Source organism: Schistocerca nitens, chromosome 6, assembly GCF_023898315.1.
Source record: "Schistocerca nitens isolate TAMUIC-IGC-003100 chromosome 6, iqSchNite1.1, whole genome shotgun sequence".
Classification (NCBI taxonomy): Eukaryota; Metazoa; Arthropoda; class Insecta; order Orthoptera; family Acrididae; genus Schistocerca; species Schistocerca nitens.
In genome coordinates this window covers 136,446,273-136,473,654 of record NC_064619.1, presented here as the reverse complement: position 1 = coordinate 136,473,654, position 27,382 = coordinate 136,446,273, and the positions used below count along the sequence as shown (strand labels likewise).

The 27,382-nt window shown below is 39.1% G+C and overlaps 3 protein-coding genes across 5 annotated transcripts in view; 1 reads left to right on the top strand and 2 right to left on the bottom strand.

The window, feature by feature from the left end:
• The window catches only part of LOC126263704 (xaa-Pro dipeptidase), a 926,801-nt gene extending 915,612 nt beyond the window's left edge, over window positions 1-11,189 (bottom strand). Inside the window, exon 1 of one of the 2 annotated variants that reach the window (XM_049960847.1) lies at window positions 11,116-11,189. In XM_049960847.1, coding sequence (XP_049816804.1) covers window positions 11,116-11,135 — 20 coding nt within the window. In that variant the 5' untranslated portion in view covers window positions 11,136-11,189. Of the gene's footprint in view, window positions 1-7,899; window positions 7,944-11,115 lie in introns of those variants that run through there. The other variant, XM_049960845.1, reaches the window with a different exon arrangement.
• A 156-nt stretch (window positions 11,190-11,345) lies between these two features.
• Window positions 11,346-12,969, bottom strand: LOC126263705 (GSK-3-binding protein FRAT2-like). The gene has a single exon (XM_049960848.1). It carries the CDS (start codon window positions 12,853-12,855, stop codon window positions 12,394-12,396), a length of 462 nt encoding a protein of 153 aa, XP_049816805.1. The 5' UTR covers window positions 12,856-12,969; the 3' UTR covers window positions 11,346-12,393.
• Window positions 12,970-13,529: 560 nt separating this feature from the next.
• Window positions 13,530-27,382, top strand: part of LOC126263703 (bifunctional polynucleotide phosphatase/kinase) — a 78,892-nt gene continuing 65,039 nt past the window's right edge. Inside the window, exons 1-3 of one of the 2 annotated variants that reach the window (XM_049960844.1) lie at window positions 13,530-14,117; window positions 20,899-21,299; window positions 23,965-24,282. In XM_049960844.1, coding sequence (XP_049816801.1) covers window positions 13,979-14,117; window positions 20,899-21,299; window positions 23,965-24,282 — 858 coding nt within the window. In that variant the 5' untranslated portion in view covers window positions 13,530-13,978. The remainder of the gene's footprint in view (window positions 14,118-20,898; window positions 21,300-23,964; window positions 24,283-27,382) is intronic. The other variant, XM_049960843.1, reaches the window with a different exon arrangement.

Genomic DNA, 27,382 nt, shown 5'->3' with positions numbered 1-27,382 from the left:
CCCCGCGAATAAACTGCCGGACGGTCAGCGACACCGACGCTGACAACAGCAACACATACAACAGAATGAAATGGCGGCATCCCTCAGAACAAAACCGTAATAAATGAGGGCTATTCCGATCCTGGGTTGTTTGCCTAATGGGGCAGCCGCGACCTCTTACGAAACTCGGCTTCCACGCCGTTCTGAGCACTGGACTGTAACATTTGTATTTAACATCAACTCAACTCCTATAATAAGGCAACTATTGAAAAAAGGAAAATACAATCACGACGATAATAAATGCCCTCTTTCCACGAAAATAGCAACAGGAACAGGAATGAGTCGCTGATAGCATTACGCTTCCTGGTAGAAATGCTGTCTGCGATTTGGAATCAAGACTATCTTTTAGTTTTATGTGCAAAATGGGTATAGTTCTTATGTTCAACTGCAGGATATAATTCGCATCTCATTATTTTGTGACGTCCAACAAAGTGCACCGCCACCATTCACGAATGATCAGCAGAGACATGTACGCCCTGCGTAAAATCAGGAAAAAAAACTTCGACTATCTTGCTGCGAAAATTACCGATCACCGCAGAATGTCCTCGTTATCTCGAAACCGCCGTTGGAGTAAAGAAAAAGCGAGAATTTAAACTCCAAAGAATAAACATCTAAATTAAGCAATTTCTTTCAGCTTGGTGAACAAATTACACGACCTGAGAGTGTCTCCCGTGTTCAGTGTTCATAAATAAACTGTCATGCACGTGTGTATTACAAACGTTTCAGAAACGTGAAATAACGTTAGAGAATACAATCTTTCATGCCACTGGCTCACATCTCGGAAAAAATACATTCATTTTACAAAAAGCTATAATTCAAGAGGACGTAGCTGTTTTGTACACTGTGGCAGGTCCCATTTTATCAGTGCAATGCTATAGCATACTAGCATTTACGAAACAAACCACGAGAACCTGTCTCGCCCAGTGTAGGTGGGAGATTGCAATTCCCTTAAAAGATAACACCACAACGGAAAAAGAGGAGGAAAAAGAAACGCCTGTCACGAATCATTCCGTGCTGCCCTAGCCATCTCTTCCGCCCACTACTCGGCATATCATTGATATCAATTTGATAGCCTAAGTAATTAACTTGATTTGCATAACGAGTAATTTTTTCAGTAGTCAGATTACACTCACTAGGTAGGTCAAATGGGAATCCGTGGAGGGAAGACAATGTGCTTTTCGAGAAAGGCTATTGAGAACCGGCATTTGAAGATAACCGCAGAGGGATTCTACAACCCACACCATATCTTTTGCTTAAGGACTGTGCTATTAAAAACACGATCGTAGCAACTATGTTACCGTCAACATGCATAAAAAGTGGTCTTGAGTCTACAGACAAACACGAGTCGCTGATAGCATTACGCTTCCTGGTAGAAATGCTGTCTGCGAATTGCAATCAAGTCTACCCAATCTCCCACATACTTGCATTGGATCCTGTGGAGACATCTTTTAATGGTCACAGCCACTGGTGAATCATATTCGTGCCACTCTCATATCTCGAAACAAGTCACCTTTTTCGAACATATCTGCTAATCATCCCAGCAGCAAAAACTCCAGTGCTGTTTGTTAACAGTCCATCTGCATCTTGTAACTGCTCCTTTGTCTCTGCCCCGGCCTCCCTGCAGCTTCGTCCATGTGATGGTCCCAATTTAAGACAGACCTGAACGGAAGTCGGAGAGCGCAATATCTTAGAAAAAAATGGTTCAAATGGCTCTGAGCACTATGGGACTTAACATCTATGGTCATCAGTCCCCTAGAACTTAGAACTACTTAAACCTAGCTAACCTAAGGACATCACACAACACCCAGTCATCACGAGGCAGAGAAAATCCCTGACCCCGCCGGGAATCGAACCCGGGAACCCGGGCGTGGGAAGCGAGAACGCTACCGCACGACCACGAGCTGCGGACGCAATATCTTAGACCTTCTGCATCTCGTGTGCAAACAGGACGAGCTGAGTTAATGCGATAGGAGCGCGTATTTATCACTCGGTGGAAATGGGAACATGTTGTCGTAAGTCCGCCTTCTGTGTACAATGTGTAAGGCCAGTGCCAAACGAAGCTTTCCCCTGCAACATGAGGTAGTAGGAAAGATGGTATGAACTGTTACAGTGGTGTTTGTTGTTGGGAAAATTAGGAAGGCTCCACATCACACAGGGCATGGAGGAAGGACGATGATTTTGCTACTGCATTGCGACGCATCTCCATCTCTCAGGGTGCATTCATGTCTATTAAACAAACATTCTCTTCCAACTCGGTATTTTGTACGATCCAACAGAGAAAACCCACGAACTATAAAAACTCTACTAATGTCATCCATTAGAGAACTCGAGAAGATATTATCACATCCCTGTCTTCCGATATGTTTGAAACAAATACAGTTTGCTCTCCAGCATTTGACCATATGTGGCGATCCTATTAAACGTACAGGTATTGCCAGAATGAGATTTTCAGTCTGCAGCGGAGTGTGCACTGATATGAAACTTCCTGGCAGATTAAAACCGTGTGCCGGACCGAGACTCGAACTCGGGACCTTTGCCTTTCCTGGCTCGCAGGAGAGCTTCTGTAAAGTTTGGAAGGTAGGAGACGAGGTACTGGTAGAAGTAAAGCTGTGAGGACGGGGCGTGAGTCATGCATGGGTAGCTCAGTTGGTAGAGCACTTGCCCGCGAAAGGCAAATGTCCCGAGTTCGAGTCTCGGTCCGGCACACAGTTTTAATCTGCCAGGAAGTTTCGTACAGGTATTGGTTCACTGGAGCAGATGGCTTCTGATCAAAGTCACTCCCACAGACCGGTGTAAAGTTTCATCACATGTACTGTAGGAAGACCATATCCAACAGACTATCAATCACACAAGAGGGTACATGTATTCTTTCTTCATAATCAGTTTAATACGTTGTTTTGTCGTTTGCAATACATCCAATCAGTGTACACTGCCATATAATTTGTACACTGCCATAGAATTTGTATTTTCTACCGTGTCTTAGAGGTCCGTGTCAGCTGAACATTGCATGGCATAAACTATATAGCTACCACAATGCAGAAAACTGTGTGCCAGTTGGTAGAGCACTTGCCCGCAAAAGGCAAAGGTCCCGAGTTCGAGTCTCAGTTCAGCACAAAGTCTTAATCTACCAGGAAGTTTCATATCAGCACACACTCCACTGCAGAGTGAAAATTTCATTTTGGAATAAAAAAGATGTTACCTTTCAAACGTATTGATGTTACAGTTTGAAGGAAATGTACAAGTTGATACACCAAATGCAAGGCTAACTGTAAATTGATGGCGTCAGTAATGTACACGGCACTGAAATTGCTATTTCATATTCGAAAATCTATTGGTTATGAATTGTAGATTAAAACTGAAGAAACTGGAAAAAGATGGTAATTTAAGAAGATGGGACCTGGATAAACTGACAGAACCAGACGTTGTAGAGAGGTTCAGGGAGAGCATAAGAGATCTATTGACAGGAATGGGGGAAAGAAATACAGTAGAAGAAGAATGGGTAGCTTTGAGGGGTGAAATAGTGAAGGTAGCAGAGGATCAAGTAGGTAAAAAGATGAGGGCTAATAGAAATCTTTGGGTAACAGAAGAAATATTGAATTTAATGGATGAAAGGAGAAAATATAAAAATGCAGTAAATGAAGCAGGCAAAAAGGAATACTAATGTCTCAAAAATGAGATCGACAGGAAGTGCAAAATGGCTAGAGGACAAATGTAAGGATGTAGAGGCTTATCTCACTAGGGGTAAGATAGATACTGCGTATATGAAAATTAAAGAGACCTTTGGAGAAAAGAGAACCACTTGTATGAATATCAAGAGCTCAAATGGAAACGTGGTTCAAGCAAGAAAGGGAAAGCAGGAAGGTGGAAGGAGTATTTAGAGGGTATAAACAAGAGCGATGTACTTGAGGAAAATATTATGAAAATTGAAGAGGATGTAGATGAAGATGAAATGGGAGATATGATACTGCATGAAGAGTTTGACAAAGCACTGAAAGACCTGAGTCGAAACAAGGCCCCGGGAGTAGACAACATTCCATTAGAACTACTGACAGCCTTGGGAGGGCCAGTCCTGACAAAACTCTACCACCTGGCGAGCAAGATGTAAGAGACAGACGAAATACCCCCAGACTTCAAGGAGAATATAATAATTTCAATCCCAAAGAAAGCAGGTATTGACAGATGTGAAAATTACCGAACTATCAGTTTAATACGTCATGGCTGCAAAATACTAATGCGAATTCTTTACAGATGAATGGAAAACCTGGTAGAAGCCGACCTTGGGGAAGATCAGTTTGGATTCCGTAGAAATACTGGAACACGTGAGGCAATACTGACTCTACGACTTACCTTAGAAGATAGATTAAGGAAAGGAAAACCTACGTTTCTAGCATTTGTAGACTTAGAGAAAGCTTGTGATAATGTTGACTGGAATATTCTCTTTCAAATTCTGAAGGTAGCAGGGGTAAAATACAGGGAGCGAAAGGCTATTTACAATTCGTACAGAAACCAGACGGCTGTTACAAGAGTCGAGGGGCATGAAAGGGAAGCAGTGGTCGGGAAGGGAGTGAGAGAGTGTTGTAGCCTATACTCGATGTTATTCAATCTGTATATGGAGCAAGCAGTAAAGGAAACAAAAGAAAAATTATGAGTAGGTATTAAAATCCATGGAGAAGCAACAAAAACTTTGAGGTCTCCCGATGACATTGTAATTGTCAGAGACAGCAAAGGACTTGGAAGAGCAGTTGGACAGAATGGGCAGTGTCTTGAAAGGAGGATATAAGATGAACATCAACAAAAGCAAAACGAGGATAATGGAATGTAGTCGAATTAAGTTGGGTGATGCTGAGGGAATTAGATTAGTAAATGAGACACTTAAGGTAGTAAATGAGTTTTGCTATTTGGGGAGCAAAATAACTGATGATGGTTGAAGTAGAGAGGATATAAAATGTAGAATGGCAATGGCAAGGAAAGCGTTTCTGAAGAAGAGAAGTTTGTTAATTTCGAGTGTAGCTTTAAGTGTCAGGAAGTCGTCTCTGAAAGTATTTGTATGGAGTGTAGCCATGTATGGAAATGAAACATGACGATAAATAGTTTTGACAGGAAGAGAATAAAGCTTTCTAAATGTGTTGCTACAGAAGAATGCTAAAGATTAAATGGGTAGATCAGATAACTAATGAGGGGGTATTGTACTGAATTGTAGAGAAGAGAAATTTGTGGCACAACTTGACTAGAAGAAGAGATCGGTTGGTAGGACACGTTCTGAAGCATTACGGGATCATCAATTTAGTATTGGAGGGCAGCGTGGAGGGTAAAAATCGTAGAGGGAGACCAAGAGATGAATACACTAAGCAGATTCAGAATGATGTAGGTTGCAATAGGTACTGGGAGATGAAGAAGCTTGCACAGGACAGAGTAGCATGGAGAGCTGCATCAAACCAGTCTCTGGACTGAAGACCACAACAACATTTGAAAATACGAATCCTTACTTTATTCGAGAGTTCGTGACCTGTGTAAAGTATGAGATGCACTTCTGGTGTGGTTCTGTAAGTCAACGAAAAATAGCATAGTTCCAGGATATGGCGCACTGTAAACAGATTTTGCAGACACAGTATTATGGCGTATAATCGCTTAGTAATGATGGAGAGATGGATAAATTTATATTCCGAGTTTCAAGACAAATGGCTCTGGATGCACTTGCTAGTCAGCATTCATTAAATGATCCGCCTCTCTTCAAACTATGGGCATCCCTCCGTCCGCCCTAGGGTACACCTTTGATAGGTCTACTATGAACTTGAGTTACGTATCTGGAACTAAAATCCTTGAGTGACATCAGTGGCTGAAAGAAGTGAACAAGATGACAACTCTTGCACAAGCTTGACGTCTCTTGCGACAAATATAGTAAGTGCGGTAAAACACTATCAATAAATTTCCTTCTCGGAGTGTTTTGGGTTATGTATTACCAGCAGGAATCAACAAGCGTGAAGGATATGATTTGGAAACTTATCTACAAGGAGCTCTTAAAGGATGTGTCAATATCATCCTACATGTATATTCTGTCTTTTTAGATGACCGACAATAGGACCTACTTTTACTATTTTCCATACTGAAATATGAAATCATTGGGGGGAAAAAAGGATTAAAAGTCGTACAGTGACTACTCAGAACCATTTTTGATCCATAAAGGGGCAAAGTGAAACTGATGAGCGCAACAAAATCGTGATACTGTTGATAGAGTCGAACCTACGCTCCATTTCACCGTACACCTGTTGTTCTAGAAAGTTGCTACCACGCAGTAGTCCACAAGAGTGAAGAGTATTCAACCCTGCCGTGTGCTATGACTAAGTAAGTCTACTTATAACTGATGAATACTCTTTCACCAACGAAACAAGGAAAATGACAAAAGGAATCGATTCTTATTTTCTTTATAAAAAAAAGGGTCATTATGCCTACCCCCGAAAATATCATGTGAGATCTTAGCACAACCTCGTAAGGGGAAAAAAAAAAACATGTGCAGTTGGGAAGGAAAACAAGAAGTCCAGTAATTCAGCAATGTCTTTTTCATAGTTCTTTCGGGCTTGGAAATAACTTACTTCAGTGAGAAGAGGCGGTTACACGTTGTAAATGGAAACAATATTAGTTCAACTAACATTAACCAAAAGGTTACTGTGGGGTAACCACAATACATCTTCATTGTCAAATCTACAGTAAACTGGAAACTTAATAATCCTGCCCACTGAGTACGTCTGATTTATAGCCAATTAAGTTAGTTTTTGTTTTTCTATCATCATAATAACGCACCGAAAAGTATGACAAGGTTTCTTTTCTTCCCGTCGATGACGGTCTAGACACGGAGAACAACCTCGAACTGACATAAATGGGGAAGGAACTCAGTCATGCCCTTTCCAAGTGAACCACCCGCTATTTACCTTCTGCAATGTAGGAAACATAAATCTGCATAGCTGAACGCGGATCTGAAGCGCCCTCCCTCCACATGCAAGTTCAGTCTCTTAACAACATTACTTCGGTATGTGTAACATGGAATAGTCTGCTACTGAAGCAGAAATATGCATCCTGATATATGGGTCATATTTTGATGTATCTGCTGCTTGTAGGAGTCACAACAAGCGGGTAGGTAAGTAAAATTTTTGCGAGAAACAACACACTTAAATTGGAAAACTAAATGAGGTAACTGTATTCTGAAAACACGTCAGATTTATGTATATTTGAATACACCTGTCTCGCGCGCGCGCACACACACACACACACACACACACACACACACAAAGGTGTAATTTGCAGAAAGGTATGACATAGATGGACAGATAAAAAAGAAAACGTTGGGTCACTGAAATCACTTCACAGATCTACGTAGAAGTTTGATGACATTTCCCACTTCAAGACAAAGACTAATTGTGCTCAAGTTGAAGGTAATACCTGTAACACTCTCAACCTCATCTGTTTTGGCGCCGGCTAAGTCCATCATCTCAAAATGAAGCCTGCCAGGTCAAAAATTTCGACTATTTTTGTATTTTTAATAGCGCGCGAGTCAACAAGGAAAGCGAAAAAGAGTCTGTATCATCGTTACGAGATAATTATACTAAGTGTGTTGCAAGGAAAAATGTCGAAAATTGAAGAACAGGGTAAAACTACAAAAATTGCAAGTATCTGCTCTAAGACGGTTGCTGTCGTTTGTCGGCGTACTACTCTCATTTTTGTCACAAAAGTTTAAAGCCATTACATATCAAATAGCGTACTGGTGCAGTATTTAGGATCAATTGCAGTTATAAGTTAGTTTAGCACATCATTTCCGTTTTGCTGACTAACGTTGAAAATTCTCGCTACGAATTAGCCTACAATTACCTGCTGTCGTAGTTTTTATGTGACAGCATGTTTTCGAACACCAGCACAAACAATAACACCTTGGTGTCACGTTAACAGCCTAACAAAAACTGAAAATTTGCTACCAACACTGAACCGTTGTAACGTCGGTGCTCGTGTATAATGGGAAGGTGTGTCAAAGAACAGTGATGCAACACAAAAGAAATCAATCTTCTTTCCGTACCTCGAACGATGATAGAAAAAACCAGACATTTAATTATTCTGAATATTACACAGATATGAAACATTGTGCTTACAAGCACACACGCATGGGAAATTTCAACTGCTGTAATGTTTACTTCCTACTTGAAAAACTCAAAACAAAAAGCTAAATGGCTGGCTCTGAGCACTATGGGACTCAACTGCTGAGGTCATTAGTCCCCTAGAACTTAGAACTAGTTAAACCTAACTAACCTAAGGACATCACAAACATCCATGCCCGAGGCAGGATTCGAACCTGCGGCCGTAGCGGTCTTGCGGTTCCAGACTGCAGCGCCTTTAACCGCACGGCCACTTCGGCCGGCACAAAAAGCTAACTATGCCAATACTGTACACGAAAAATCATTGTTAATCGTCAATTTTTCGTGCTCTGGAGGCATTACAATACTGACAGGCAATATTCAGACAAATCTTTGTGCATTTATGATGAAAGAATGAGCTTCGGCATAGAAGAGCGCCTAGCTACTGTAGACTCTACACAGTAATTTAATAAGTTTCCGAAATCTGCTTATTATGACTAGAAAAAAAAAAAGGATGACATACATGTGAGAAGTACAATGTGAGACACTAAGCAGAAATACAGCCGGGTGTATCGCAGAAACCATCAATTGAGATTATTTAGGTTAGCAAGAGCAAGTTCCACACCCATCTGTGTGATTCAGATCACTGTAATCAGGAGCAAACTGAGGAGGCTAACCTGAAAGATAGGTGAGAGCCTTTGCTTGACATGTCATGTCTTCTGTTACATGTGTTACTATTTAGCTGTATCATTTTGATTTACATAGGCAAAACATATTAACTTTTTGCTAATGGAACTAAATACTGGTTAAGATTGATACAGATGTGGTTGTGTGCCTATTTTCTTCTGCACATGTATGGTTTAAGGAAAATATTTTGGAGACAGGTGTCACTTACGAGGTGCTATTCAGATACTAACTACACGAAAAAAACATTCTACCTAACGTCCATCTGCCAGGCACTCGAGTATGAATCGCAGGGTAGTCATTTAAATCTACTGTAAAGATCGTATCTTATAATGGATGTGAATGCATATACCCACGAAATTTACTGTGATGTTTAAACGCGTTACTTCAACATTTGTGTAAAACATGTCAGCCCTATCTAAAGTTGGCTATATTTATGACATAACCTAGTCATGTAAAAAAACTGAAAACAAAAGATTTTTTGACGTATCTATCGTCCAGCGACAATTTAATTCCCTTCTTGTAAATGTACCAATGTGTTTCATGTAAAGGTCTTCAGATTTGCAGACTTCTGTTTACGCTACATGTCAAGAAAATATTATATACATAAAAAGGAAAAGTGTATGTGGTGCTTTACATGAGATCCTTCCTTGCACCGAATAAAGGTACAGAACTGTATTTCTTTTTTACTGTTCAGTTTGGTGCTGGCACGGTTGCGTCACTTTTGACAAGTACTGAACCTTACCCGGCTAAAATTTGTCAGGAATGCAAAGGCATTGTTTATGCTCCTGTGCGTATTTCCCATCCGGTGCTAAGATACTTTCATGTCTGTGAGAGTCACTACGTCTGTGTGTTAACTGCAAGTCAGCAGTCGAGAGATACATTTTGGAACTTACATTTCTTCATAGATCCATGTCAAAAATTCCTCATGCTATTTTATGAGTTCCTGGATGTATTTACTAAAACAAGTGTTAACAGTTAGCCAGGTAATTTTGGAGAATTTACCTTCGGGCCCTTGGAGCACACCAACTGTCTCTTATTGAAGAGGCGTGAGTCACCTTGTAGCTAGTAGCGTTACAGTAATGTTACGTGAAAAATTGTTGAATCATATTCATCACATCTCATATCTGTGACACAGTGTAATTAAATACGCAAGAGTACTGCTAACTATGTTCTTGGTTACAGCACGGCACTACAATAATTTAAGACACACTGAGAATTCCGTCATATCTGTATACCAATGTCAGCAAGTGGTCAAAAATTTACCTTCCATGCCAAAAATGTCTCTCAAGACACAGTTTAACTTGTGCGAATGTATTTACTTCACGTTAGCAGGGCACCACGTGAATACTTAAAACGTGATACCTGGGATACTGTTGAGCCCCATGGATAGATGAATATCAAAGCACAGAATTTTCCGTTAATACATTTCTTATCAAAATAATGTATCACTTGCAAGCATCAAAGTTACAGTGTTTGGATGCGCCAATATTTTTTCCACAATCTCGCTCATGCAGAAACTGAAAAATGGAAATATTTGTATTTCTTGATACGTGAGTGTATCCCTATTAAGAAGCTGTTGATACACGTAATCAACACAAATGAATCCCTGCATCAGAAAGCAAGAGACTAGGTGGAAAGAACATAAAGCACCCATAAATTAATGCATTCCGCTTCTGTCAACAACTCTTGATTACCATGACAACTCTCTTTCAAAATAATACCACCGCTAACGGTGCCAACATATTTTCAATTCCTATAACACATTGAAATGTTTCTCAATAACTATAGTAAAACTTGACGATTGCATTTCATGTGCCACAATAACTTTAGTCGCTATCCATGTAAAAAAGAAAGCTGACCGCATAAAACAATCATCCTTACGCAGCACACATGGCCATACAGCCACACAAGTGCAAGAAGATAGTACTGTTAGTAGTCCATGGCCGTGAATCACCAGCTACACGTCGCCTACAGTTGAATGATAGGTTAACAATGTCATCTTACAATCGTGCCATAATACAAGCAAGTCATATACAAAATCCACCTCTAGCAAAATTCAGTCACCAAAAGTTCTGAAATACTTGGAATAATTCACTGGAAAAGCATGTTATTGCCAGTGGCGCATAATATATGCGTGGCGAATTCAGTAAAAACCTCGCTACATCTAACAATACGTTCAAAGAATCTCAGAATACAAAATATCTCGTCTGGAGTAAATTAAAATAAAACAATGAATAGTATATATAGTGTTAAAGACAGAGAGAGAACTTACACTTGTTCGTCAGCAGCCATGTTGAGAACGTACAGAAACAGCTGACGCTACAGCGCGGGTTGTTTGAAATGTTCACTACTCTTCATATATGAAACTTTTATCTCTAGAAAGATTAGATAAAATAAACACTAATCCTGGGTAAAGTTCGAAGACTGCATACACGTAACATGACTGAGGAACACAAGATACACTACAGGGACATTAGGAGATTTAAAGAATTTACAACGAAGTCAAAATAATACGTTTTAATGTTTCTGTTCAATAATGAACAATGGATTCTATGCACTAAAACATGCACAGTAAATACATGGACTTTCATAATTAAATCCTTGTCATAAAACTGTATAATCCTTTTCAATCTGAAACCGACACATACAAAACACGTTCTGAAATTAACAGTAGAAAGCTGGAACAAAATGACAGCAACAATTAAAGAAACGGCAAAATCTTATTTCGGACAGAACATTCGACTTGTTTTTAACAAGTGCCACGCTAGTTTAAGATTTTATATTGTCCACATAACAATACTGGTTATCAGAAAGAAAAAACTCGTTAAAGCGACCCTTTAACATTTACGAGAATTTCTTCTCATCCTACAAGCTCTTACTCTTACATTAGGAGAAACGTGTGCATTTTAAATACTGTATCCAACACACATATGACTGAGAAATCACAACTATGAGTATGAGAGAAACACACAAAGACACTGACGCCACAAACTAAGTTAAACTTCAAATTGCAGCATTAAGCTTTCGAAACAAGAACATTGCATTGATTTAATGAGATCAATGACAATACAATAAATGAAAAATTATCGGCAACTTACGTCAGTACTGAACAAGACGGGAATGTCAACCTTGTCGAACATCACACATTCACTTTTAAATACTTTATAAATACAAACATTTTTATAGATTCATCCTCTCACTCGTTTTAAAACAAATATACACATCAACTACACAGATGTACTGGACTGCAACTAGTATACAATCGATGGAAATAGAAGATATTTTTCCACATTTCATAAGCGTACAACATTCATAGGTTAATAATAGTTGAAAGACACAGAAAAATTAAGCGTAATCCACGTTTTCATTCAGGATATACGAAGAAATAATTCACTCAATGCCTGCACACCTCCAGAATTTCGATACTTTCAGCGCAACGCTACAGCTCGTATACGCAACACCAACTGTTTTGACTAACGACATACGCCTGCACTTCACAATTTGTACACCCGTCACTCCAGAAAGGGCTATTTCTGCAGTTTCGGTAAAGTCAAATCTCCAGATGGCACATTCGAAGCGGACTGCAGACATCCTCGTCGGAGTCGTAGAAGTACCTCTGCTTTGGAGACAGTCCCTTCTGCAACCGCCGAACTGCTTCCTTGATAAGACTTCCGTCACGCAGAAGCTCCTGCAGCATTTCATACGGATCGTCAGTTGAAGCATCCGTCGATTTCGAGGACTTCCTGTTGACAGTGAGGCACGTATGACCACTACAGCTGTTGCCAGATTTTAAGCAGCCATCACAAGTTGAATCGCTCCAACTTCTGCTCGGTATCCTGTATGGTGATGCTCGAGACTTGTGAAGCGAAAATGACGACCTCGTCTTTAAACCAGAAAGGCGAAGGTTTTCCTTGATTTCTGACACGAGCTCTTCCATATCTCGTGCCATGAAATCTTGCGTTGTGGAACCGTTATTGCCAGACAGAATACACATCTCTTCTTTACTTGGCATTACTAACTATTCCCGAAACCTTTCGAGGAATTAGTAAACAAAACTGCAGCAAGGCACTCGTAAAACCTGCAACACGTTCTTTCTCCCACGTCTCGCTAGTGAATGGGTCAAACCGGGAGGCTCCGTCTGTGTTATTGTTTTGATTCTGAAACGCGAGTACGGCGAGCGCCTCGCGCACAAAATAGTCCTAGTAAACAATGGCCATTAATGTGAGTTTTTAAAAACCAATTTATGAGTAGGAGAAAACGTTTCATATAAACGGTATTCTACTTAATTTTGATTAACAGATTACTCGTTGAGCATCGAGTACATGATAGATGTAAACAAGAAATTGGAACAAAGGTTGCGGAAGGATACACGCTCAAGGTTACTCGTACCTTAACGTCATATCACTGTGACGTCAGAGAGGACGTGTCGTTATAAACAGACGTGGCATTATTTATTTACTTTCGACAATAATATTAGGATGCGCTGTTCAGCTTTTACCCAAAAAAAGATGATAAAATAGTGATACGCAGCATCACTGTTAGATATGTAATTTGTGGTTCCGTTGTTGTTGCTGAAATAACCTGTACGTTTTAACTTTCTAAGTTTCGTCGCGTAATAGTAAACTAAGATTTTTCTGGAAGAATATTAAACTTACATATTTTCATTGTTGAGATTTACCTATGTGTGTTAATAATTCAGTTACCTATGATAATATGAATTTTCGGCTTTACCATTAATTGTCTCGCTTGATTTGTACTTTGTAGACAGTAGGCAGATACGGTAATTGGAAGAATGTACAGAAATTAAACACGGAATTGGGACCAAATATTTTAACAGATTTCATCTGAAAGATTTCAAAACCTTTATTTTTTGTTTTAATTAATTGTCTTGACATTATCCCACTTCATGGTGAAATTTTAGTGAAAAGAAAGAAAAATAATTGGTCCGAAAGATTAGGCTGTTATTATTTACAGTTTTTTGTACCGCACAATAATTATTGTTTAGTGCCTTCTGGAGAAAGTTATTAGAATACGTTGAAGCGTTGCGTAGTATCTCTGATAACAACTTACACACACATGGTGGGCAATACGAATTATATACAAAACACGGAAATAAGACTGTTTAAGTAACAGCAATGAGTACCGGGAACGAATGCTTTTTGTATTCTGAAGATAATCTCCACGATCCTATTTCCTTACCTCAAGGCGAAGAGGTTATCTTAGGAAGAGGGCCTCGGACAAGAATTACGGACACTAGATGCTCCAGAAATCAAGGTACGTGTTCATTGACATTTACTATCTAGTTGTCTCCACATTTTCCTTCGTCGTTATCCGGGAATTTTTTTTTTATATTTGCTTAAATGAATGTAAAGTGCAACAGTTTAGAGCGTTTTTCTTTAAGCCGTATTGTACATGAAGCATCCTTGTCCATGTCTCCCCACGTTGAGGCGAAGTTCTTGAGCCAACGTATTGTTTACTGTCTGTAAACAGGATAACGAAGTATTCAGAGTTCAGAGTACGAAATGTGATAGGGTGTAACGCGCAGTGGAACAGAATGTAATGAAGTAGAAGCGGATTTTCACCCATGTAATTAATTCCATCAAAGATGGGATTCTGCCCTTTAACCTCAGAAATAGATTCATGAGCAAAGCAGAGTCCGTTAAAGTGCTAACTAGATGATAATTGTCTATTGTGTAGTATTTGTGTTGTCAGCTGTGGGCAACTGTCAGCCAATGTTACGTAGACCACTCATGGACCAAAAGAATTATCTTATATCTGAGGTATTGTTAGTCGATTATAAAGTAAAAGACAAACAGTAACTTGAGCATAAGGTATTTAGTCTCATGAGAATGATATGAATGTTTAAGTACTTTTACATACACAAATATACTTGTGTTATGTTCCATATGTGTTTGTGTGTGCGTGTGATAAGTGTGTGTGTGTGTGTGTGTGTGAGAGAGAGAGAGAGAGAGAGAGAGAGAGAGAGAGAGACTGAAAACATGTTAGCATCCAGAAGAATATTTTTAATCAGAGATATAGTACGCATACATGTGTATTTGTGTTCTAACTCAAAAATAAATTTTTCCAAAATGTAACAAGTTTTCAGTCTTGTTTATGCGCCTGTCTGGGACTCATCTCCTACACCATTCGGTGAGTTGTTACCCTTACTCCTAGATTATTAACACTCGAACAGGACTTACTATACCGTAGTAAGCTACCATGGTGTATTTTGAGGAGTCAGTGCTGATGTCAACAGTGAACAAACAAACAGCTGTTTTCTCACTTACTTGGCACAAAATACCTAAAGTATTTTTCAACATTCAGCTTTTTATGATTACACTCTGCATATGTATAAAACAGACAATATTATTTTCCTTCTTTGTCTGTAATATGATCTCCAAGATCAGAAGATTTCAGCTATGTTCCATTTTCAAGTGCTTGCTTATACACTTGTAGGTTTACACGGTTGCCCATGTGGGTGTATATAATATACAAATATGTGAGTAAGTACTTGAAAATGAAATATCGCCAAAATTTTCTCATCATGTGAAGTAAATGACTGTGATCGTGGTACAGGCAAAGTGGAGAATGGAATTGCCTTTCAATAAATTTGTTGCTGTGGCACCCGATATTTAAAAAAAAAAAAAAAAACCTTATGGTATATGAAACACTAATATTTGTCACAAAATACAGTTCAAATTGGATTAAAAATGCAAGTGTGTACACCCACTGCACACAGAGCAAGAAGTACTTAAGAAGTACACCACAATGATGGACAATCCATGATAAGGGACATCAGCACTCAGGTATCAAGTTATTAAGAACACTGCCCAAAAACTTACAGAATGGTGAAAAAGGAATAACAACAGGTATGTTGTTGTGAATGACTCATATTCCCGATATACATTCACTCGCTGTAGCCTGTGATCGTACAGAGTCAAACAAAAGTTGGATCTGTTGGAGGAAGCTAATACTTTTACAGTGTTGCACTATCGGGTGAGATTTCTTGTGTCTAGATAAATGTTGACATTAGGGTTTTTGTCTCTTTCCTGCAACACTGGAGCATTTTGGTGTAGATTGTCAAATATTTTACCAAGTGCTTCAGCTAAATACCAGAACAGTTCCTTAAACAGGGCCATAGATGATGCGTATCTCCATCCTAACTTATCTATGCTATTGTTTCATCTTGGGCAAATACTAGAAGAAAGACACACAGTTTTAAGCTAAAACTTACACGGCATATTACAAAAAATGTTAGGCAAATTCTACAAATGTTTATTGGCTACTAGGTATATCATTATCCTAGACCAAGAAAGTAAAACTGGACTACAAATTATAATTCTCTGCTCCATCTGTGAATGGAGTGGTAGTAAATCTAAATATATTTTACAATAATATGTGGTTCCTGTCTTACACTTAATAATGGTTCACAGAGTTCATTTTTGTGTCTTGAGGCATGTTTGAACTAAAGTTACTACCATGCGCTTGTTGCTTACTGGTATAACAGGTTGAGTATCTTAGTGTTCCCCTTGAAAATCTTGACTGTGATGACAAAGTGAACTGTTGCATAAGCTCTAGGTTAGGTTGGAAGGTGATAATGTCGTCATGAGCTGGCAAACCCAAAAAATGTTGATATGGATTTAAGTTTTTAGAAACAGGTTGAACAACAGCATATCCAGAGGTCTACATTTGCTCCATGTTTAACACCCTTCTTATTATTATGCATATCTCAAATTACAATGTAAATGCAAAAAGATGTGTTACATAATAGACAAATCTTTTGATGACCATTTTGTTGCATATGTACATTTATTGACAGCCATTTATAAAAAATGGTAAGGGGGGGGGGGCAGAATGGCAGTGTTACTGTTAACAGTGTAACTTGCAACATGCTATCTGTTAAGAACCCATAAACATTTCACGAAGCTTGCAAAGTATAAATTCAGTGCTGAATTAATAGCTTTAGTAAAGCTGAAAAACAGGGACAAGTGTACAGTTTATCTGTGCAGTGTTCTGTTTGTTTTTGAGGAGCATTTAAAATTAAGTTTTATTTCCATTTTTAATTTTTCTTTCTGTTTCAGTTCCTGAATTTAAACATGAATTTTTGGCATTGTTAACATGTTTTGATTTTAATGTAAAGCTTTGCAGTGACAACTAGAGTGTTTTTGTTCTTATTTGTTTCAGGCAGATATCTGATATCTACATCCATACTCTGCAAACCATTGTGAAGTGCAAGGCAGTGGGTAATTCTTATTGCACCACATAGTAGGATTTCATGCCATGCCATTCACATGGGAAATATTGTTTAAATACCTCTGTGCACAGTGTACTGAGGCAAATCTTGCATGGTCGTTGGTCTTTATGGGAGTGATTTGTAGGGGGGGGGGGGGGGGGCTGTGGTATTTTCCTAGATCACACTGTACTGAAGCTAATCTTGTCTTCAGTCTTTATGAGAGTGATTTGTAGGGGGGGGGGGCTGCAGTATTTTCCTAGATTCCTCACTTAATACTGGTTCTTGAAAATTTGTTTGTAAGCTTTCCGAAGATAGTTGATGCTTGTCTTTAAATGCTTGCCATTTCAAGTTTTTAGCATTTCCATGATGCTCTCCCATGGGTGAAAAAACACCTGGCTTGTTTTTTCAATGTGTACAGTCAACATCTCATGTTAGTCCTATTTGGCTTTAGTATTTCGCAGTATTCTAGCATGTGTGGAACAAGTGTCTTGTAAGCAGTATTATTTGAAGATTGATTGCATTTTCTCAATATCCTATACAGAACCAAAGTCTACAACCTGTTGTACTTATGACTGAGCCATACTTAGGTGCTTGTATGAATTAACTGAATACAGTTGGCTCCTTACGGCAATACAATACTACATTTTTGCATTTTGTGGAGTGTGCAATTTTACATTTCTGAACATTTTCACCATTTTATATTGACAGAAAAAAATTGCAACAGCCAAAAATAATTAATGCAGAGTAATTTTTTTAGAGTGCATTTGTCTAGGTAACATATTTGAGTGATTAACATTGCAATGTGACAAATTAATGTAAGCATTAGGTAAGCCACTGCAAGTGTGAAATGCTGGTACATTATAACCATTGTAACCATCAGAATGTTGAATGTAAGCATGTAAACATGTGTGCATCTTGTTGTACAGGTGCTGGATGTCAGTTTGTGGAGCAGAGTTCCATGCCTGTTGCACTTGGTCAGTCATTACAAGGTTGTTTAATCCTGTTTGTGGATGACACTGGAGATGTTTCCTGATGTCCCAAATGTGCTCTCTTGGAGGCAGATATAGCGATAGAGCAGGCCAAAGCAACATGTTGACATGCTGTAGAACATGTTGGGCTACAGCAGCAATAGATGGGCTAGCATTATTCTCTGGAATGCTGTTCATGAATGGCAGCACAACATGTCAAATCACCAAACTAACGTATAAATTTGCAGTCAAGGTGCATGGGATAACCACGACTGCTGTCGTACAAAATTGAATCCCTACCTATAACTATAGGTTAGGTCCAGTGTGTGTGGCACAGAGACAGATTGTTGCTGGCTCTGAACTGGCGTCCTCCTAACCAACACATGGCCATCACTCGCACCGAGGCAGAACCAACTTTCACCAGAAAACACAATAGGCCTGCATCTTGCTGTCCAATGAGCTCTGTCTTGAAACTACCGAAGTCACAAATGGCGGTGCTTTGGGGTCTGGATTGGAGCTGTTCTTGAAGTAAACAATTTGTAACAGTTCGTTGCATCACTGCGGTGCCAACTGCTACTCAGATTGCTGCCTCAGATGCACTACAGTGCGCCAGAGCAATACTCCGCAAAAACAGGTCTTCTTTCTAGATAGTGCCATGTGGCCATCCAGAGCCCGGTCTTCTTGTGACCGTATATTCCCGTAACCACTGCTGCCAGCAGTCTTGTATAGTGGCTCCATTCATGCCAAGTATTCCTGCAGTATTGGAGAAGGAACATGCAGCTTGTTGTAGTTCTATTTCATGACCTTGTTCCAACTCTGTGAGTTGTTGATAACGGTGTCTGTCTGGTGTTGATGATGGCATCTTTGTCACCTTAAAGGCATTCTTGGCTAACATCAACTCGCCACATTCAGTCTCAAAGGTAGCTAACAGTCACGACTTTTACAGTGTAAATAAAGCAAACCTGATTTGCCACCTCATAGTGGTGCTACTAGTGCCACTGTTGTGCAACTAGTGCGAAATTGGAATAGATGTTATCCTTCAGATACAGGGAGTGCCACCTTTTGTTTATTTCATACAACTGCTTGGTGTTGCAATTTTTTTCCATCAGTTTATAATCTTATCAATATATGTATCAGTATTTGTGGAGCTTTTTTCTGATACTGTGTTGTCATAGTCATTAACATGTGCAAAAAGTCTGAAGTTACATTTGATGTTTTCTATCAAGTCATTTATACACAACAGGAACAGTAAGGATCCCAACACGTATTACTAGGGCATGCCTGGAATTACTTCTACATCAGGCAGTAACCCTCCATCAAAAACAACATGCAATGTCCCCCCCATTCAAGAAATCCTCACCGAGCGGGGTGGTGCAGTGGTTAGACACTGGACTCGCATTTGGGAAGACGACGGTTCAATCCCGCGTCCGGCCATCCTGATTTAGGTTTTCCGTGATTTCCCTAAATCACTCCAGGCAAATGCCGGGATGGTTCCTCTGAAAGGGCACGGCCGACTTCCTTCCCCGTCCTTCCCTAATCCGATGAGACCGATGACCACGCTGTCTGGTCTCCTTCCCCAAACCAACCAACCAACCAAGAAATCCTCAATCCTACTGAGCTACCAAAGCTCAGCTCATGACCTATCCTCACAGCTCTTACTTCTGCCTGTTCCTTGTTTCCTACCATCCTAACTTCACAGAAGTTCTCCTGCGATCTTTACAAGACTAGCACTTCTGGGAGAAAGGATACTACAGAGACATGGGAATCAAGCTGCTACAATTGAACTTGGTTGCTATGATTCCTCTGCATATTCACTCTTCAATATGATGCAATTTACCCAACAGTTGATGACTTGGTTGAGATCTTACTTATAGAAGGTAGCATTTTGGATGCCCAGGAAATGTTCCATGTCAAAAATCAACTAGTTGTCATTCTGGTAGTTTTTTCATCTTAGGAAACAGGAAGAATTCACATGGTGCCATCTCAGGTGAATTTGATAGCCAAGGAAGCAGCATGTGTGACTGTGTCCTGTGTTGAAAGAGCTAGGATGTTGTGGAGCAAAAACTCGGCTTCCCTTGACACTTTGTTTTGATAGACAGCCTCTTCCAGCCTTGCCAAGACTTTTGTTAGCATAATCCTGTGTTGGTGTAACCCTTATCAGCATAATCTGTTGGCACTAACTGCGGCTTTACCTTGTCTAATGATGGTTGGGTCTTCACTTGTTTTTGGTAGTTGTGATGAGTCCACTAGTTTGCACTGCTTGTTTTACTCATTTGTCTCAGGGTGTCAGCACCTGTCCATGGTGATTAGGTAGCTATAGAAGTCATTTAGAGCTCGGTGAGCTTTTGGAATGGAGTGTGAGCAGCAGCGAAACCTCACACTTTCAGATGGAATGTTAAAAATGGACGCATAACTGATCTTCAATTTTTTCACAATGGTCTCAATTCTGGTGTGCTGAACTTCAACAAGCAACAGGCCCTCCACGTCTCATGGGATTCCCAGTTCTTCATGCAGATGTGATTTGCCATTTTATTCTTCATTGTTGAAACATATTTGACCACACTACAACATCTTGTACAAACTAACCACTACGTTATACGACTGTATGTTGTTGCCATATACTTCCACTTACTCAGCATGGAATGTTGTGACATTTGCTGCCTCTTTTAAATTACCATAGTGGTATGCTGCACTACTTTTCGAGGTTGTAATTAAAACTACTTACTGACTTCTGTGTGCGAGCATGTGCCTGGTGCCTGTGTGTGTGTGTGTGTGAGAGAGAGAGAGAGAGAGAATGGACTTGGTTGTTGACGTAAATTATTTATTTATTTATTTTTACTTTTCCTGTGTTCAGTATGCCTCCTAGCAGACAGTTCATCAAAAGAAGTGAAAGTAAAACAGTTGGGTAGTAATAATTCAGCTGTTAATGGACTAGCACTGAAGAAGAATGAAACATATACATTGAAAGAAGGGGATGTACTGGAATTCCTGCTTGGCCAGTATGCACACACAGTCAGATTTTGTGCTAAAAGTGGTGGCAGTGTTTCACTGCATAAAGGAATTAAAAGGGATACAGAACATCCCTGCCAGCCAGCAAAAAGATTGTGTGAGGACTTTTATACAAACCAAAGAGTGAATGATGGGAAGGATGCAATATCAACTGAAGTGACACCATGTTCTGAGGACAAATGGGAATATATAGATAATAATAAACTTATAATTCTTACAAGCAGAGGATGTAAAGGCAGTTCAAAGGTAAGAAGAAAAGAGAATTAAAAGCCTTATCTTATTCAGTCACCACATGTGCAGCATTTTAATCTTACTAAAACTACTGTTCCTGTTGTTACCACTGCTGTCAGCATTGTGATTTGTCTTGAAAACTGACATCACTCATATATCATATAAATTAGTGTGTGGAATAATGTATTTGTCAAAAACTACTTCCTGTAAAATTGCCCACAGCAGTTGTTGTTGTATGTAAGAGAGACTTCTGCCTAATCATCCAGAATTTTATTAACATCCTATGTTTCAACAGATTCTCATTCTGTGCATGTGATTTAACTTCTGTGCTTGAGATGAAATATAGTTTGTTCTGCTCATAACACAATTTTCAAATAATTTGTTTTGTTATAAGAAAATAGTTTCCAATTTCCTGAAAGACATTTTACGTTTTCCATATGTATTTTAAATGTATGTTCTCGTCATCATGAACTAGGATGTCAATGAGTCATGGATCACAGCTAGTTGCAGTGCAATCCATTAGTATTGTTTGGCACTGGGACATCATCACTACTCATTTCCTAGAAAATCTTCAGTTTTGAATTTGAATTACAGTATTGTATTAATGTTAATCTAGTATTATTTCTGTGTTAGCTCTGGTGCAGTGTTGTGAGTGAGTCATTTCTGATATTGATCTCAGGACCGAGCGAGGTGGCGCAGTGGTTAGCACACTGGACTCGCATTTGGGAGGACGACGGTTCAATACCGTCTCCGGCCATCCTGATTTAGGTTTTCCGTGATTTCCCTAAATTGCTTCAGGCAGATGCCGGGATGGTTCCTTTGAAAGGGCACGGCCGATTTCCTTCCCCATCCTTCCCTCACCCGAGCTTGCGCTCCGCCTCTAATGACCTCGTTGTCGACGGTACGTTAAACACTAATCTCCTCCTCCATTGATCCCGGATATAATTTTGCAGTCAGTTGTCATATCAAATCTAGTGTTTTACTGTAATGCTAGCATTTGCTTTCTCTAGTGGGAGATTCTTTTGTAATGTACGTAAGACTGGTTCTTATCAGGTCACTCGTATCAGCATAGAACTCATTGTTTCAGGCAGCATCATGCGAAGTTCAATCAGGACCGTAATCCATTCACATTGACATTTGCTTAATTGACATTGTTGCCCTAACAGAACTTTTGCCATTGCGTGCTTTCAGTTCTGTCCCACTACAGGAGCTGTAAATTTCTATGTGATTGAGATGCAGGAGTGTTGAATTTCGTGCTTGGCGCAAGGCACGATACTGTGACGATAATTTTTATTTATGGGGAAAACTTGAATAATAGATTAGTTTTAAAACTATGCTATTATTTTTTCTCTCTCAATAACTATGGCTGTGTTCACTGTTTTCTCATTAGTAGCCACCATTCTGTTCTATCTATTCAGCATGAATATTGCTCCGGTTGACAGGATTATATAAGCGGTCTGTGGTGCATTACTTTTCAAAACATGCCCCTGAGCTAGAGGGAGCTCACATGTGGTGGCAGTGAGGAGGCTGGTACCTACTTCATTGCAAAGACAAAAGATTTGCTGCAGACAGCAGTGAACAGAATGGCAGAGCCACTGAAGTAGTGTCACACCGTAGTCTGGAGAAGAGATTTATTGCCATTCAGTGCTACTTGTGACAAGTTGTCTCAGTGAAGGCCAAATCTCATTGCCTGCTGGGGTTTAGCAGCGGAGGACGCACAGAATGGTTCGATGCTTGGTCGCCTTCCGAAATGACTGGTTCTATCGTACTTGGTTGGACATGTAATGCCGTGCAAAAAGCAAGTTTTCTTAACACTTTAAGTCTCAGGTGCCGAAATTTGGCAAAAATCCCATATTAATGAATGATGTAAGTTGAGAGCAAATGGATGTCATAGCAGTTAAGGCTCTGGATTTGCATTTGGATGGAATTGGTTTCATATCTGTAACTGCTCCACATTTTGTAGCTTTCCTGGTTTCCCTAATTAATTGAAGTTAATTCCAGGGTGGTCCCTTTGAAAAGGAGGAGGCAGATGTCCTTCCCTAATCCAGCACAATATGAACATGGGCTCGTCCACTGTGATATTGTCAGTGGGATGTCAAACCATAATATTCCATCCTTTCTCTTAATAGAGGGTTTTGACTCAATTGTCTTGCAACATGTCCCTGTGTCATCTGTTCTTTGTATCCATAATTAAAATACGTTTATTTTTATATGCCAGGGGTTTGTAAAGTTTCAAAAATAAAACAGTTGTAATGTCTATCTTATGGAATTTGTTGCTTTTTAATAGCCAGCTAATATTCAGTGAAGAAGCGGTGACATTGAAACAAAAGCTGTTGGGTGCGATACCAAGTCGAAACACTTGTATCAGTCTGTGAAGTACTGACTGGAAAATTTGTCAGTGGTGCAGTCAGTGACCTTTGTAGGCAATGGGCAAGTCCTTTTCAGCCTTTGTATCCTATTAGCAACACATATTTTTTTTTAACCATGCCTTGTGCAATGCAAAAATAGTCACAATTATTTATTTTGTACAAATTTATTAGGTGGACACACAAAAATATGCTGCCATTTCTTGTGGATTGTGTGTGTCTTTTATTAGTAGGCAGGAGTTCATATTGTTGTATTTAAGATATTTAACTTGGATTGTCAATTAACCTGTGTTTATTATTGTTGCTATTTTCAGATAGCTGGTTATGATGTAGACGGAACTATTATCCTCACAAAATCTGGTCGTGTCTTCCCAAAAGACAATGATGACTGGAAAATATCATTCATTGAGGTGCCTGGAAAACTGAAACATTTGTGGAGTTCTGGCTTTAAAATAGTATTTTTCACAAATCAGGCTGGAATTTCTAAGGGGAAAGTGAAAATTGAAGATTTCAAAAGTAAAATTAGAAACATTATTTCAAGGCTTGGTGTTCCAGTGCAAGTTTTTATATCAACTGGGAAAGGTATCTACAGAAAGCCAGCACCTGGCATGTGGAATGTGTTAGTCGAAAAGGTAGAATCCAGTTTTTTTTCCTGTGGTCATTTGTGTATTAAATGTTATTGGACAAGGAAGTTATTTGATGTGATGTGGGTACCCAAACACTTGTTATGGTTAACTATAAGTATCTGTAAGTTGTACTCTTTTGTTAATTCAGCCATTACTGGAGGAATTCATTTCAAAGACCTGTTAATTAATGCAAACAAAATGCACTATAAAATATTAAACTTGCTTTCGCGAAACTGTAATTTCGCTATACAATCAAGCAACATATTATGCCTAGGAAAGGTAAAGATGCTTTCATGTCCGCAACCCAAAGATTTGTTTGAAGACCACAGTGCTTACAGGCTCTTGCTTGTGTACAACAGTTACAGTGAGACCTACAGTTTAATGTGGATTCTGAACCACTATGCATCTTAGCTTTCTTCACTGTTTACAATTATTCTTTAGAAAAGAAAAACTGTTATGCTGGTCCAACATGTTGCTGCAGTCTTTTGTAACACTTGCTCATTCTTCTTTGCAGAAGTGGCTGCTCAGTTCCCAATATTCTCATGATTTTGATCGTTTCAGTCGTAAATGTTGGCAAACATACCAGGATAAACTATTTTCTTAAAATATCTTCATAGGAAGAAAGCCATGCCAGTGAGGTGGTGAGAAAGCAGCAGCCAAGTGAAGTCCTGGTACAATAACAAGAACAACTACTGCATAGAATTAACAGACAAGAAATCATTCTCGTTTGGAGTGATGTTTTACAATATCATGTTGTCTCCTGTTGTTATGCCCACTTAACTGCTTACATGATTTGAAGTTCGGACTGGACGAATTTTTAAATGATTTTGTAAAATTTACATGAGATTTCCAAGATAAATTTGTAAGATTAAGGTGTGAAGACATCCAGAGCAAATTGGTGTACTGAATATTAACCTAGAAGTGCTTGATGTTTTCAAATTTTCTCACATTTCAGCTTGTGCATCATGTATTACTGTTCTGATGTCTTGCAGCTGTTTTACCCATCAGGTTACTGCTTTGTGAGGTTGAGTCTGCTCAAAATTTTTTTTCTGAATGGATATGGGAACTCTGGAGTCCTGTTTGATAAATTCGTTTAGACAAATATTCATTCTTTCATACGGCGTCTCTCTGTGGCAACCTACTTCAAAGTTTACTGTGTAAGTAGTTGTGCATTTAATTTTCTGCCAGCTAACAATGATGACCAATGATAATAAACAGAAACTGGTCATCAAAGACCTGTTTTAATTGCTTTTGACATTTTTAGTATATTCTTAGAATCTTTTGATCCATTTGTTTTATCAGTCATTCACTGTAGATGATAACTTCGCAACAGTCACCTCAAATTTTATTAGCTTCACTTATGTCTATGTTTAATTATCTAGCTAAGTTATAATTCAGCAGGTGGAGAAAAGCAGAAAATTGTAAAACTGCTAGCTATTGTAACAGGGTCAGGAGAGTGAAAAGTGTTGAATGCAAAGAAACTTCTATGGCTGAAGCTTAAGCTCAAAGGAAATGTTTCGCAGAACCTCAAGTCAGTTGGGATGGAAAAATGCAATGTGAGTCTGACAGCAATTTATGTGTACTGAGACATGCTACTACTCTCCTATACATTGATTTCTCAGAATATGTCAAAACCACTGACAGCAAAGAAATTGGCCAGCAGTTGCCTACATTATCCCTCTCTTTCTCTCACCATTTCGTGCACGAGTATTTCAGTCTGTCAGGGAACAGACCACCCATGAGAGACGCATTGTGCACATGACTGAGAAAAGAAGTTTGTATGGTTCACTCAGCTGTATAATCCTCCTTGAAATTTCATCATAATCATGAGAGTCTGTGTGTCTGTGCTCTGTAAAGGCCAAGTCTTCTTTGAACAAGTGGAAAAATATGTGATTTCAGGATATTTTTTATTTTTAAATAAAATAAAAAATAATGCTAAATCTGAAACAAAATAATTTTGTGGAAATCATTTTCAGTATATTTTGTATCGGAATACATAGGATAGTTGAAAAATGTTAAGTTCTGTCAAAATGGTGATGCATTGAAATGAATGTCTTCTTCACCCTCAAAAACGAGACAAAAGCATTTACAAAAAATAGACACTTGAAGATATTGCAAAACTGTTACATTCGCTGATAGAGAATTCAATCTAGAATGCCAGCATCAAATTCTTATCAAAATCATGTGTACCATTTTAAAATTATCTTTCTCGCCAATTTGAACAATGTGGTTTTGCGAAAAACGTGTTTAAAGTTTTAGTTGACATTTTGTTGTTGTTAAGTTGAACGTACCTCTAGTCAGTGATCCTTGGACCATGCAACAATCCTTCTTGATCCAAAAGGAGATCCTCCTCCATCTCCTTTGTGACCGAGGTGGTCTCGTGGGCGTTTTTGGCATGTTCTGTCATCCTCTGCTCTGCTCGCTCGATATGCTTCTTGTCAGCTTCTGTGCATGTTTATAATTTCAGTAATGCCTGTTATGCTGATATTGAAATTGGATGTCGGTTGGTTTTCGAAGACACTTTTTCACAAATCGCCTTGTAACTCAAAAATTGAGTTGCTGGCGAACTTTGAATGAATGCTATAATAAAGTAGACGTCCCAGAGAACATTTTAAGCAAAGAAAGTTTTTAAATTGTCAAAGAGGACAACCCCCTTATTGATGTAATAATTGATTCAACTTTGTCTTTGCTTTTTTCCTGTAGCTGCAGTTGTCTCAGAACATTAGCACGTAAGAATTCTGCATATTTACGTGTATCAACAAAATTTTGATGTATCTTTTTGACTATTGACAAGAAGTGATTATTAAATATTTTGTACAACTCTTGTGGATCACTAACAGTTTCATTTTCGTACAGGAGTCGTGTAATGTACTGAGAACCCACATTCAGTCCTGAAACCACTCACAGTTGAGTGTATTTTGTTCTGAGAGCTATTTATTCCATTGTTTTAGCCTGTTTGATGACGTTGTTCAGCACTATTGCTTACAGCATTAGCTTTTTCTTAAAATAACATCTATTTCCAGAAGAATCGTGGGGGGGGGGGGGATAATTACCCCAGGATGCTGTACACATCATTGTCAAGCGGATTCAATCCACAGGAAATTCT